This window comes from Hippocampus zosterae, chromosome 11 (genome assembly GCF_025434085.1).
Source record: "Hippocampus zosterae strain Florida chromosome 11, ASM2543408v3, whole genome shotgun sequence".
Lineage (NCBI taxonomy): Eukaryota > Metazoa > Chordata > Actinopteri > Syngnathiformes > Syngnathidae > Hippocampus > Hippocampus zosterae.
In genome coordinates this window covers 6843866-6858871 of record NC_067461.1, presented here as the reverse complement: position 1 = coordinate 6858871, position 15006 = coordinate 6843866, and the positions used below count along the sequence as shown (strand labels likewise).

General features: G+C 41.8%; 3 protein-coding genes across 7 annotated transcripts in view; 2 read left to right on the top strand and 1 right to left on the bottom strand.

Annotated features, from left to right (window-relative positions):
- Window positions 1-15006, top strand: part of pno1 (partner of NOB1 homolog) — a 139477-nt gene that overhangs the window by 17446 nt on the left and 107025 nt on the right. The window lies entirely within an intron of this gene.
- On the bottom strand, window positions 9879-12205 carry LOC127610278 (CB1 cannabinoid receptor-interacting protein 1-like). Its single transcript, XM_052080232.1, has 3 exons — window positions 11823-12205; window positions 10383-10527; window positions 9879-10117 (listed from the first exon to the last, which is right to left on the bottom strand). Exons 1-3 carry the CDS (start codon window positions 11999-12001, stop codon window positions 9953-9955), a joined length of 489 nt encoding a protein of 162 aa, XP_051936192.1. The 5' UTR covers window positions 12002-12205; the 3' UTR covers window positions 9879-9952.
- Window positions 12934-15006, top strand: part of kcnq5a (potassium voltage-gated channel, KQT-like subfamily, member 5a) — a 53091-nt gene continuing 51018 nt past the window's right edge. For 2 of the 5 annotated variants that reach the window (XM_052080158.1, XM_052080155.1), the window contains exon 1: window positions 12934-14475. In XM_052080158.1, the coding sequence (XP_051936118.1) occupies window positions 14117-14475 (359 nt within the window). In that variant the 5' untranslated portion in view covers window positions 12934-14116. The remainder of the gene's footprint in view (window positions 14476-15006) is intronic. The other 3 variants (XM_052080157.1, XM_052080156.1, XM_052080159.1) reach the window with 3 other exon arrangements.

Here is a 15006-nt window from a genome sequence, read left to right as displayed (position 1 = left end):
GGTGATAAAACCCATACTTCTAATTCCAGTTGAAGCGATGGCGATGCCGACCATTTTCCTCCGTAAGTCCCTCTTGATTCAGAATCATCTTGACATGCGCCGTAAAAAAATTCATGTTTCGGTCACTAACTATTTTTGGTCATCATGTTTGTATTCCAATAGTGTTTGAAACGTGCCCCTTCTTGTTTTACTCTATAGAGAAGGGAAAAAACAAACACCGTTCAATTAAGTGTAATATAAATATAAAATGGATAAGTCGCAGTGCCATTTACAATCACGTTTTTTCATGGTGGAGGGTCATACCTGTCAACTTTTCGGAACGCCAACCTGTATAAACTACCAAAAAAATCCGTATAAAGAGCAAAAAATCCTTATAACATATCAAAGCATTTTATGTCAAAATAACGGCACAGAAAAAAACACGAAATTTTCAATGATATTTATTGTAGATCTCCATAATACAATGTCTGGTTAATGTCTAATCACGGGAAATTTTCAGAATCCGTATGATTTGTGCGACCCGCCCATACACGTGAAAGTCACCACAAGAGCTGATGCAACTGGTCACCACTGGATGAAACCTGACGGCAATGTTAAATAGCAAAAAAAATGGCCATCGGGTGGCAATGGTGCAAAAATCGACACCATACTTCTAATTCCAGTTGAATTACTTACTTACTCCTTATTGGGGAGCCGGAAGGGGAGGGTTACACACGTACGCACGCACACACGCGCTGCAGTTTAGAGAAGGGAGGGGTTAGATAAGAGACGCACACAGCAGCACACTGAGCAGCACGCGAACAAGACAGACGAGGAGACGAGAGAGCTAGTTAGTGAAAAAAACACGGTGGAAAGTGGAAAGGTGAGGAAATGGATAGGAAACGCAGTGAAATATGGACTCATTTCAATTTAATTGATAGTTCAAAGGCAGCGTGTAGACTGTGCAAGGTTAAAATATCCCATAGATCTGGCTCCACAAATAACCTGCACAGGCACATCAGAAAAGTCCACCCATCAGTACAATTTGAAGAGAAAAGACTAGCAAGGGAACCAGCTATTAATGAAGGTGCTAGTGTGTCTGCAACTGTTGCTGCTGCTGCAATGTCACAACTGCCTAGATGTACAACCCAGAGCTCTATGAGCCACTTTATGCAAAAAGCTATAAAACCAGCAAAACAGAACACAATTGATGAGGAACTGGGTAAAATGATTGCAAGGGATTTTCATCCATTTTGTGTTGGCTGTGTGTTGTCGCAACATCTGTCCCCTCAGAGAGAATCTTCTCTAAACCCGGGCAAATATTAACAGAGAGGAGAAAGAGGATCAAACCCTCAAAGCTGAGGCACTTGGTTTTTCTAAATGCCAATCTTCGCTAAAGACAAGCTAAAACCTTTACCTGGATGCTGCTTTTTTTCTTTTTGTTTTACAGATTTTAATTTATAATTTGTTGTGTGGTATTCAAAGCTTACTTATGTTGTTTTACAGTAAATGGTTAAAAGCTTATAAATATACACATTCAGAGATTGGAACTTTTTGACGACCTTGTTTTGAGATGGGTCTTTGTACTTTGTTTTTATTTTTGTAGCACTATTTATATTCTTTATTTGTAGAATATAAATAAAGTCATATAAATAATAAATATTTGATATAATGTCTATTTGTTGCATTAGTACTTCATTTTACACATAATATTACGTATTTTTGTATTAAATTAATTTAAGCAACAAAAAAAATGAGGAGCCATTTGGGAGCTCTTTTTAGGGAGCCGATCCAAAAGAGCCGGCTCTCTAAAAGGAGCCGGAATTCCCATCACTACTTTTCTCTTTCTCTTTCCGCTGCATTTCGGGTAGACGATACGGAAGCCCACAGTAGCGCCAAGTCAAGCAAATCCCGTTCGATATGACGGAATAATGTACTCTAAAAGTCTGAAAAACGTGCCAAAAAATGCAAAATACTGCTTTTTAAATAAAGAAATCCAATTAATATTATGTTGAATTTAGTTCACCCTTTTGATCCGGTCCTCCATAATATTTTCTGGTTCTCATGTGGCCCTATGCAAAAAATAATTGCCCACCCCTGCCTTATAGAATTGGCTGGAGAGATCATACTCCGTGTATGCCCCTCTTTGCTTTAACCCTTTTCGGCTCAGCGGTTACGACAGCGAACATCTTATCAGTTTACTGGTTGTCATTGTTGGTGCATGAAAGGGTTAAGTAATAATGAAACTGTATACAAATACAGCCTTGCCGAAGTACTGGTCGCCCCAACCCTTGACGTTTGGCCTTTTTTTCAAACAGACATATTAGATTGTTTTTCTTGTTGTGAAGAATCGACACCAAGCTGAACACAATTGTTGGCCTTGCCACACGTGGGTGCTATTATGATGATGATGATCATCATTGTTATTAGATATTCATTCATCTTCCTAACCGCTTGATCCTCACTAGGGTCGCGGGGGGTGCTGGAGCCTATCCCAGCCGCCTTCGGGCAGTAGGCGGGGGACACCCTGAACCGGTTGCCAGCCAATCGCAGGGCACACAGAGACGAACAACCATTCGCACTCACACTCACACCTAGGGACAATTTAGAGTGTTCAATCAGCCTGCCATGCATATTTTTGGAATGTGGGAGGAAGCCGGAGCACCCGGAGAAAACCCACGCAGGCCCGGGGAGAACATGCAAACTCCACACAGGGAGGCCGGAGCTGGAATCGAACCCGGTACCTCTGCACTGTGAAGCCGACGTGCTAACCACTGGACTACCGGGCCGCCGTTATTAGATATATTTAATAAAATATTGACCAACTTAAACTGGTGAATATGGCTCTCTCCCTTTTAAAGGTGCACTGTCAATGATTGAACAAACATGCAGTTTTGGTGGTCTCCTGAAAAGTGAGGATTTTGGAGGTGCAAGGACTCCACCTCACTACAGCAGTATATAAATCATTGCTGGAGATGGGCATCGTATAAAATCTCACTCAGGGCACCACATTGGCTAGGCCCTGGAAGGGAAGGGAAGGACAAGATGGAAGCTACGTATATGAACATGTAGAAATTTTGAATGGATTTGACGGCAAACTATTCGTAAAGCCTACTCTGCCTTCTTGGCTCACACCCACCATCTAAGCAGATGAAATGAATTTCCAAATGCTCCCATACTGAGTTGTAAGAGATCATATTTTAAGATAAGAACATTTTTGTCGGGCGGCCCGGTAGTCCAGTGGTTAGCACGTCGGCTTCACAGTGCAGAGGTACCGGGTTCGATTCCAGCTCCGGCCTCCCTGTGTGGAGTTTGCATGTTCTCTCCGGGCCTGCGTGGGTTTTCTCCGGGTGCTCCGGTTTCCTTCCACATTCCAAAAACATACGTGGAAGGCTGATTGAACACTCTAAATTGTCCCTAGGTGTGAGCGTGAGCGTGGATGGTTGTTCGTCTCTGTGTGGCCTGCGATTGGCTGGCAACCGATTCACGGTGTCCCCCGCCTACTGCCCGGAGACAGCTGGGATAGGCTCCAGCACCCCCCGCGACCCTAGTGAGGATCAAGCGGTTAGGAAGATGAATGAATGAATGAACATTTTTGTCTTACAATGGAGAAATTTGAAATGTACAGCAGCAAAGTTTGGAGAGAAGTAGAAAAAGTAGAAAAACAAGTATTTGCATGCACAAAACAATAATATTGGAATGCAAATCAATGTATGTACTGGTCCACTGTAGTTCTAAATTCCGTTTTTTCCTAACGGTTAAGCTTACGGTAATTTGGGCTTCCAGAGTCTAATTGTTCCATTCTCTTGCCTGCCAGTTCTTCTTCTGGTGCAACTGACCAATGGACACCCGACCAATGCCACCTGTGTTGTCACACATGACTCCGAGGGATCGCACTACAAAATTGTCGGAGAGAACGAGTTGCCTTGCTCTCGTTATGACTGGACCAGGGTGAGTGTGTGTGTGTGTGTTGTCTCGCTAGCCACTTCTCTTTCTGTCGCTGCGCTAATACAGCTCTAACGACATATATGTATCTCTTCCGTCTGCCCGTGTACCAAGTACCGGTCATGCCTCTGTTTTTGTTGAGATTACATTTGGTTTTGTTTCATAGTTTATTTTTTTCCCTCATGTAATTTTGTCTTCTTCGTTTAATTTTCTTTCCGCCCGTTCTTGTCATCTGGGTGCCTTGTGGCAAACAAACTGCCTCAACCCTTTTGTGTCTTGTCTAGGTGTTCCTTGTTGTCTCGTCTGTCTGCTTATATTTAGTTTCCCGACTTCTGTCAGTCTTGGTCGGCCCGTTGTGTTACTGCCGCGTGGTTTTGTACTTCTGTGATAGGTTTTTGTTTGTTTGGGTTATTGTTGTTTTCAGGACTTGGTGTTTTTGTCACGTTGCATGGTGGTGTTGGACCCCAAAAAGCAGGCAGGAGAGAGGAGCAGGGTGTATTTGAATATTTGTATTGATAAAACACAGAAAACTAAATCCTAAGCAAACAAAGTCCAAAGTAGCAAACAAAAATCATGACTGAAGATAAAACATAACAGCAACCAAAACATGACTCAAACAAACATGACAGTAGCAAAAGCAACAATGACCCGACACTGAGTGTGCGGGCAGGAGTCCTTTTATAGAGGCCTGATTACCTATGGCCAACAGGTGTGCAGCTGCCAGGGGAGCTCTACAGTGCCACCTGTTGGTCCCTAAACCGAATCGTGACAGTTTTGGATTTTTTAATTTTTTTTCCCAGTCTACCATGAAGTGTGTTTGATGCAATGATGCACTGTGTCACTGAATACTGACACGCGACGTAGTGAAACCGCAATAAATGAAGCGCGATATAGTGAGGGATATCATATTTTATTATTCCATTTCTGTAAATAATGTGAACATGGTATCATCATATGAAAATCTACGTGAATGAGCTTGTGGACGAGAGAAAGTAACAAAAAAGCAGGTTTGTTAATGATCGCGCATCTGTGCTTTTCAGGGGAAAGACCTGGACGTGTTGGCGAACTACTTAGAAGCCAATAAGTCCAATGAGGTCCAGCAGTGGAATGACGCATATCTTCATCTCAGCGTTTGCATGGAGGACATCCAACGCAACATAGACTGCCCCAAAGAGGTGGGAAAACAGTTACACCAAGCGACACGGTCTCCACATTTTTTTTTTCTGAAGACCAAAAATGCTAAGAGATATACTTCTGCTGTTCGTTCTCCTCAGGACTCTGTGCACGTCATCAAGTGCCTGGGTAAGCCTAATTTTCATTCTTGTTCAATAACTCCACCTCTTGTAAAATAGTAGCCGGAGGCATTGATTGAATGAAAACACAAGAGTGTTGCGTGACCACCTAAAGATCATGAGGCGGACTGTGGCTCCCCGGAAACTGAAATACACAACCCTGCTGCGTGAATACACGTAAATGAAGATAGACTGAAGGTAGATTAACAATCGCAAATAAATAGCATCGTTCTTAAAAAACATGAAACGCAAACATCACTGCGGAGCGGCCAACTGTCGATCGGGGTGGCCCAAAAAAAAAAAAACACCTGTAGATTGAAGTCCACTGAGCGTCACGGATCAATTCAGTGCCTCTCCAGTTGCACACATACTGCAAGTACAAATCACCTGTAGCTGGAATGAGCGTAGCAAATTTTTGGAGAAGAGCCACTCTTTGAGGAATTACAGTATTGGACAAGCACAAGGTCTGACGTCTGTTTTTCATTTGCTATTCACAGTCAACTGCACTGAAATCTTCCCAATTCCTTCTTCGACAGGTAAGTCGACATCACCTGCATCGGATACGCAGTCAAGTCATACTGCACAAATGCACTTCATCTGCGTTCGGCCCTTCGAAACACGCAATAGACAAAGCTAACATTTTGTATGTGTTTGCGTAAACAAAGACGCCGCTGGAGTCATATGAAAAACCTTCCGTTTGTTTTTTTTTTGTTTTTTTTGACCTCTTGCCAAAGCTCACTATCTTGTTTTCATGAACCGAGACCATTTTCAGTCTTTCAAAAAGGGCTGTTTTTGGAACCAAAGCTTACTTTGTGTCTTGAGAAAAATCTAATAAAAAAAAAACCCAAAAAAACCCCATAATAATTTCTAGTTTTTAACAAGCTACACTAAGGCGCGTTGGGCACCAGAAAGTGTTAGATAAGTGCAGTCCATTTACGATTTTACATGTTTGGTAAAATAAGGACAGTTCAACGTTAATATGTAATAATACATTATGTAGTCTAAAAAAGACAATTTTGACGTTTTCTGTTTATGTGAGGGAAAAAAAGCCAACATGTGTTTTGTCAAAAAGGTAAATGTTTAGTTTTATGAAAACCCTAATGTACGTGTTTTTATAACCCTGTATTCCCTTGCAAAGTTTCCAATTCCACAATGAGCTGGGATTTACTGTAAAATGTTGCAAATCAAGGAAAGAAATGTTGAACCATTCTCTCTCCTGACAGGAAGAAGACGTGTGTCACTCATCTCAGTGGTGCTCTTTCTGCTGCTTCTGCTTCTGCTTCTGGTTTGTCTTGCTTGCCGGACCAGATGCTGCAAACGCAATTGTCACCAGGCGGGCACTGGTCCAAGTGTTTTGGGTTTGTTGCTCTCCGAGACCAAAGTTGGCTCATCTAAGTTGTCCACTTTCCAAAAGTCACTCCCAGAACCTTGAAACTGTATGCTTGACGCTTTTGGAGGATGTAGTTTGCCAAGATGAAGCCATCTGGCTCCCCTTGCAACTCTCTTGCCCCACACTGTTGGCTTATCGGTCTTGGATATCATCAACAGCAGCCTCTCTTCTGGTGTAGTTTAAACATGCTGTGGTCCAACAAAAAAACGGGTCTTAATCTAGATGTGCTGTCTAGTTTCAGGCCCATTTCCAAACTGCCTTTCATTTCCAAAATTCTGGAAAAAGTGGTGCACATGCAGTTGAATTTTTTATTGGATGAACATAACATCTTGGAGGTCTTCCAGTCAGGTTTCAAGACGATGCATAGCACAGAGTCAGCCCTGTTACGCGTTTCTAATAAGTATAAGATATCCTTTATTCGTCCCACACTGGGGAAATTTACAGCCTCCAGCAGCAAGAATGTATGAAGAAAGAAGAAAGAGAAAAAAAAACAACAAACATCTTTCAATTAAATGCAATATGAACACAAAATGGATAAATCGCAGTACCATTTACAATTTTCCTTCACATCATTTAATTACTATTATTATTACTCTGTGTGCCCTGCAATTGGCTGGCAACCGATTCAGGGTGTCCCCCGCCTGCTGCCCAGAGACAGCTGGGATCGGCTCCAGCACCCCCCGCGACCCTAGTGAGGATCAAGCGGTTCGGAAGATGAATGAATATTATGATTGTTATTTATTTATTCATCAGCCTGACAGCAGTCGGTAGGAACGAGCGTCGGTATCTCTCCTTCTTGCAGCGCGGGTGTAACAGTCTCTGGCTGAAGACTGGCTAATGACGTCCATTTTTTTCCCCAGAAAGAGAAAACAAGCGTACTGAAGTGTTTGATAAAGGATTGGTTTCTTAAATGTTGTATATTTGGTGAGGCGTGACAATCTTGAAGAAAAAAAAATATTTAATATGCAATTAAGATTTTAACTTAACTTTTCTATCGTATTTTCTGAACAGAAACAAACGACAACTTTGTGCTGTCTTCCAGTAAACACTTTAAGAACAAATCCAGACAATTGCACTATATGTGGGGGAAGCTGTGAAATTTCTCTTCAATAAACTTTGTTTGAGCCATTTCCTGGCATTTAACGTTTTTATTTATATATATATGTAAGTAAGACCTAATATATGTAAGTAAGACAATGTAAGTAAACATATCTACTGTACATACATACATACAGTTTGTGTACACACAAACACATATGTATATATATATATATATATAAATCCTCATCTCACGCCTCGGGTGGTGTCCGTCCCTCATTCAGCTCGGGTCCTCTACCAGAGGCCAGGAAGCTTGAGGGTTCTGCGCAGTATCCTTGCTGTTCCCAGCACTGCACATTTCTGGACTGAGATGTCCGACATTGTTCCCGGGATCTGTTGCAACCACTCATCTAGTTTGGGGGTCACTGCCCCGAGTGCTCCGACCACCACAGGCACGACTGTCACCTTTACCTTCCAGGCTCTCTCCAGCTCCTCTCTGAGCCCTTGGTATTTCTCGAGTTTCTCGTGTTCCTTCTTCCTGATGTTTCCATCACTTGGGACCGCTACATCCACTACAACGGCTTTCTTATGCCCTTTTATCTATGATCACGATATCTGATTGGTTCGCCATTGCCATCTTTTCAGTCTGGGTCTGGAAGTCCCACAGGATCTTCGCTCTGTCATTCTCCACCACCTTCGGAGGTGTTTCCCATTTTGACCTTGGGGTTTCCAGTCCATACTCCGCACAGATGTTTCGGTAGACTATGCCAGCCACCTGGTTATGGCGTTTCATATAGGCTTTCCCTGCCAGCATCTGACACCCTGCAGTTATGTGTTGGATCGTCTCAGGTGCCTCTTTGCATATATATATACAGTATATATAAAAGAAACGTTACAAATAATTTTTATATTATATTGTTTATTTATATTATTATAATTTGATTTTTTTATTTCACAACGTGGTGCATGGTTCTCCTCCCAACAAGCATTTGCTTGTGCACCCGAAAAGCTGCACTGTGCATACACATGGATTAATTCTGTTCTGCGTTTCATCCACTGACATAGTTAAGTTACTCTGTCATTAGGGGAAAGGTTGTCTGTTAAATCGTCACTGGGCCTTAGAAAGCCTCAGTTGAATTTTAAGTGGCTTTAGAGATGATGCAAATCCGTGCAGAAAGGCAAACGCCATGTACAAATGCTCCCTCACACACATTCAGGTGAATATCGTTTCTTCTGCAGTATCCATTTTAGTTTTTTTTTTTAATTCTTGCATAGTTCAATTCCAAAATCATATCCCACAAAAAATGTAGAATTCCCATTTGAATGTGAATGTCACGTCCCGTGTTTGCCAGCAGGGGGCGGGCTTTCTGCCCGCCGCTTGCACACCTGTCACCCATTTGGGAGTGATTGCTCAGCCTTTATTTGAACGCTCTGGCAGTCTACTCACTGCTGGAGTATTCCACGCCGTGCCAAAATTCTCTCGCCCAATTCCTACTTGTATTATTCATTGCCTCTTAGCCTTGTGGCTGTTATTGCGCGTCGTTGTTCCTCTTGCGAGTGAAATTTGTATCATTATCTACCATAATCGAACCCTCCTTGCTATTTTTTTCCGCAAGCGTTTTCTGTTGTCCTTTTTATTTTATCCCTGGTCCTTATTTTGACCAGCGCTTTTTGTTATTCTCCATGTCGGGTATTTTGTGTTCGTATTAAAGACTCCTTTGTTCTCTGACAAAACTTCTTTCTGTGTCTGCTATTTCGGGGATCCACTTTCAGTTATTTTGTTGTGCACGAAGCAATAATTCCATCGCTTCGGGCACAACGTGACAGCAAAAGATTCGATTTTGACAAAAACACAACACATTTAATAATAAAAAAAAAGATGTAAAGACTTCACACACTTGACAATGTATATTTAAAGTGTCACTGAAAGAGGTAGAACAGGTAGAGATAAACAATGCAGAGCATGTCATCAGCAGGTGTTAAATAATGATACAAAAACTGTCCACAAAGCAAATATACACTATTCAAAGGGGTGTACAAAACATTTTGTTTCAATACAAACATGTCTTTCACAACCTCACTGTTTCTTTGTTTTTGTTTTTTTTTTACTCGGGCACCATCCATAAAAAATAACACACACATGGCACACACATTCCCATTCCCCGATTGCCAAGCTCACAATGTCACATACGAAAAGGATGTATGTAAAAATTACTTCTTAAGATTATTCTTGATTTCAACTCTGTTTTTTTTTTAATTGAGAAGTAAATATTTTGAAATTATATATATGAGTGTGTGTCTCTTTCCGTCAAATGAAGGTCTCTTTGTTGACCCACATGAGCGTACGTGTGTCATTGGGTTTGCACTCGTACTCGATACTGTTGAAGCTGTTGCCCCACTGGCAGTGGTCCCGCTTGTTGTAGTTGTAGTATTTCACCTGCCACACCGTCTCAAACGTGCCCGCTTCGCTGAACTGTGGCACACAAACACAAATGCTTTACATTGCTTTGTTTGTCCTGCAATTGGCCGGCGACCCATCCATGATGTACCCCGAGCTTTCGTCTGTGCAACTCCAAACTATTGAGACCTCACAAATTATGCCTACTGCCTCTAAAAGGTTGCTTTTCCTCTGGTGCGGTATTTTATTATGCATCAAATTAAAAGGACAAGATCTTTTTAATCATGTATGTATATATCATGCAACACAACTTGCTCTTTAAAGTTGATGTGATGTGTACCTGGATGCTGATCTGAAGGGGCTGCCTCTCGCCGCTCTTTGTGTGCGTCACGCCCTCAGTGTCATACAAGCCGGTGTAGACCACCGACTGAGGGTCTTTGGACTGCCTCTCCAGGGCGAAGGTGACTCCACCCAAGCTCATCGACCTGCCAAACCAAGAAAAAGAACACTGGTTGATGCGTCACGCAGATCCGTGCAGAAGAGAGAAGGTCAAACAGACATTTTCAGTCTTTTGTTTTTACACAGTACACAGTACACAGTGCTTCAGATAAGAGTTGGATGGATGATAAATTGCACATTTTCAAGTTTTCATTTTAACTCCATTGGCTGCCTTCACATAATAGATGGATGGATGATAAAATGAAAACTTGAAAATGTGCAATTTATCATCCATTGGCTGCCTTCACATTTTAAATTGGCCTTTTATTGTGGGGAGTTAACACACCCTGGGCACACCTTAACAATAGCCACAATTTCTTCTCATCATCTTGACATTTTGGATTATCTCAGCAAAGGAGAGGTGCTCATGAACAGATTTAGACAGAGTTTTGAAAAATATTTGAGAGTATAGTCTTTGATCCATGAGTTTAGCTCAGGAAAATGTATATCTTTTACACATTTATAATGACCCTATGTGGCGTATGACACACATTTAGCTCAGAACATGATAACGCTGTTAGCTAGTGCTAATCTGTTCAACCAACGTAGCTCTGTTGACAATTTCATTTTGACATGATCGTGTTTTGGCTGCCCCGGAACTTCAACTAGCAGCTGATAGTGGTATGCTCCTTTTGATTTCTTTGAATTTTTGCTGCCAGGTCAAGTGATTCATGACACAGCTGTGCCCCAAATTCCGCCTGACATTTGCAACATTACATGAATGTGACCTACTTTTAGACAAACTGGCACATGAGCAATTTAAATATCTGTGATGTATCCTTATGGAGGCAATAGGCACAATCATTAATTAATCCAACACAACATTCATCACATCATCATGAAGACCACAAAAAAAAAACCGTTTAGAGTTCTTAATTTGGTCCTCAATGGTGCCTGGTAAAACCAGACCTTATTTCCGGTTTAAATTAGCAACACTACTTCGTGTGACCGTTTTGCTGGATACATGACGCCAATACTCCTTTTTTATTATTTCCCATATCCCTTAGGTCTGTTTTACCGGCTAATTGTATCGCTTCATGATGAATTGCAGAAATAACTGTTTCCGCTGAATGCATCATTCCATATGGTGGCGTCAAACTGACGCCGGCTCACAAATCAGACGGATTGTGACATGTGAACGCCTAACGCAGATTTTTGTGCACTTTCACTAAACAATTTATCATTTTGTAATAAAACTGAATTGTCATAGTTTGATCAAAAATAGTAATGACCCAAAAATGAATAAATCCTAAAATAAAAACATAAATAGAGGTCTACCTACGTGGCCTCGACCGCTCCGGGTTTAATCACCACCTCGATTTTGTATTTGGAGCCGGTGAGTAGCTTGATAGTTCGAGTTTGTCCGAATCGGGCACCGTCGGATTTGAAGTAGACGGCGGTATTGTTGGGGAGCATCTTCAGAGAAATCCCGATTTTGACGAGCTGCGGAACGTCGGCCATTTCAACACACGGGTCCAAATCTGGGATGGATGGATGTGTGTCAAATCGTGCCAGGTGTCCCTAGAAATGGGTTCACACGCAAAGGAGGAAATTGCGCACGCATATTGGACTGGCGCTCTACTTTAATCCCAATCCACTGGTCAGAAAAGGTCTAATGATAATCCCGAACACTGTTCGCTCTCTCTCTCTGTCTCTCTCTCTCTCTCTCTCTCTCTCTCTCTCTCTTTCGCTCTCGCTCTCGCTCTCTCTCTCTTCTCTCTCTCTCTCTCTCTCTCTCTCTCTCTCTCTCTCTCTCTCTCTCTCTCTCTCTCTCTCTCTCTCTCTCTCTCTCTCTCTCTCTGTCACCCCTCCCAATTGATTCCTGGGGGATCCAAACAACAGAATTACGAAAAGCACAAACCAGTCAAAGGACACACATACAAATCCGGTTTGATCTATCTATCTATCTATCTATCTATCTATCTATCTATCTATCTATCTATCTATCTATCTATCTATCTATCTATCTATCTATCTATCTATCTATCTATCTATCTATCTATCTATCTATCTATCTATCTATCTATCTATCTATCTATCTATCTATCTATCACCGAAACCAAGGTTTTATCCATGTAATATCACTATTAAGACACAAGATGTCAGTGTTGGATCATAAACAGTTGACGTAACTTTATCGTTTCAAAGTACAAGAAAAAACAAGAGAGAAGTGGGCCCGACAATTTAAATAAATGTGTCATTTTGATTTAAAGTCAGTGACGACCCACCCCCCATTTCAGACACTTTTATTGCGTTCAATGGCCATCAATGGACATGATATATCTTCGCTTTTTGGGGGTCAGCAACGGCAATGTCGGAAGTGGATGACTCACCAATTGGGGGACAAATTAAAACAGATAAGGTAAAAGAAAAAATGAATCTTTAGGTCAACAACCACAACTATTCACTCCGCGTAATAATGAATCATTATTCTAACATTAATCAAATATTTGGGGTGGGGATCAACAGGGTAGATAACTCTATGACGTCAGCACATGGTAGCTCGCCAAGCCGGAAGTAGGTGAGATGGAATTGAAACAGATTTAGAAAAAGAACACAAAGTCGTTTTTATAGCCTAGAAATAAAATAATAAATCGTTTTCCGACCAACTTTCACTTTCACGAAGCCAGGGAGAGTCTGTAAATTGGTGCATGATGTTTTATAAACGACCTCGTAGTGTACAACGAACAGTTTAATTAATTTAGTGTAATCCCCGCCAACATGAACAAGCGTAATACAGTATTAGCATTTGTTGATACGTTTCACATTCTAAAATGTTAACATGATATAATGTGACCATTGTAGTGTTCTGTCAAATGTCAGTTTTGGTGGAACATGATAGAATATTCTCACTTTATTTTATAATTTATTATTTCAACTTTTCATCACATTTCGGTTGTGGTGAAAGTAGAAATGAGACAGGTGTGAATTAACGAAATACAAGTACTCCGTTATCGTATTTAAGAGTTTTCAGGTATCAGTACTTTATTTGAATAGTTTGTTTATGATGATGAGTTACTTTTACTTCCGATATCTCAAAACACACAGTGTCTATACTTTGCGCTTGTTAGTTTTTCAACTTCCACAGAGGACTCCAATTCTTTTTTACCCACTGGGATAAATTATCTAAATGGATATTGTATCACTTACAGTAAAAATATTTTTATGTATACACCGAAGTACAATTTCTTTTTATAGAGGTAAATTAGTTAGATCACTACTTTAGATATTTTTTAAGACTCTGGACTTCTAGCTAAGATGAGTACTTTAGCCACTTTGGGGGGGCTGGTGAGAAAGAAGGCGAGTGGGAGGGAGAGAGCCCCTCAACCGACCCACCCTCCACCCCTTCCCCACAAATGTCTCCATGGATCCACTTCTTCACAACCCCACTCTTCCACCGTCTTGCACACAAGTGTTTGGACCGGACAGCCTCGGTACCATAAAAGATGACGAGTGTACATTGGTCCATTTGAAAAAAGTCTCCAAAACCCGGCCACCCCGGAGCAAAGGAGCCACCGCCCGCCTGTGAATGTCCACCGGTCTCCCGCCACCCTCCACGCCCGCGCCGGTGATGCCATGCCGCAGGGTCACGGCGGCGACGAGAGCGGCGGTGGTTGTGGTGCCGGTGTTGTTGGTTCCGGAATCTGGCTCAAGACTTCCCCAGGGCGCCTGGCACGGGATCTCCCCCCGAGGGATGTGGAGTTCGGCCACAGGACGATGAACCACGCGGTTCGGACCGGAGCCGTGGACGGGCTGGGGCCGCCCGGAGCCGCCGACCGAAGGAAGCAGGGCGCCCGGCTCAGCCTGCTGGGCAAGCCGCTGGCGTACAGCGCACAGGGCGGCAGGAGGAACGCGCGCTATCGCTGGCTCCAGAACTACCTGTACAACGTCTTGGAGAGACCCCGGGAGTGGGCGTTTGTCTACCACGCTTTTGTGTGAGTACATTTTTATTAATCAGAAAAAACGATGCACTGACTTGCTGATCACTGTTAACTTTAAGCATTGCTCAGTCTCCCAAGTTCAATATAATTGCCTATTCATGAATAGATTTAACGCCCCCCTCCAAAAAAAATCTTCCCAAAATAACTTGTAATGTGACCATTTCAAAAATATTTAGAATTTTTGGGACACATTTATTAAAAATAAAAATGCTACGTATTAACTCCCTTTATGGTTTTGAAAAGTGAAAAAAATCCTATAACCTTTTACAGTTTTAACCCAAAATAGATTAAATTAATTTCCCTCCTGGAAATTCAAAGAAAAATAGCCAATAATCTCCAAGTGAATTGGTTTATTTAGAAATGTTGGATAATGTATTAAAAATAAAAACACAGAGTATTATATACCCTTTGCTGTGTCACCAAGAGGACAGTCGCATAGTTGAGATGCTTCCCCAGTTTGATTAAAGCCTTATGACAAAATCAATTAAATTAATTTCCCCCCACAAAATTCTTCACATAAAGCCC

Bases quoted from the DNA above. Each gene is read 5' to 3' on its own strand.
- LOC127610278 (XM_052080232.1), bottom strand. From the start codon at position 12,001: ATGGCCGACGTTCCGCAGCTCGTCAAAATCGGGATTTCTCTGAAGATG. The intron at 10,528-11,822 runs GTAGGTAGACCT...TTGGTTTGGCAG, and splicing joins CCCGGAGCGGTCGAGGCCAC to GTCGATGAGCTTGGGTGGAG. The intron at 10,118-10,382 runs GTACACATCACA...TGTGTGCCACAG, and splicing joins CCCTTCAGATCAGCATCCAG to TTCAGCGAAGCGGGCACGTT.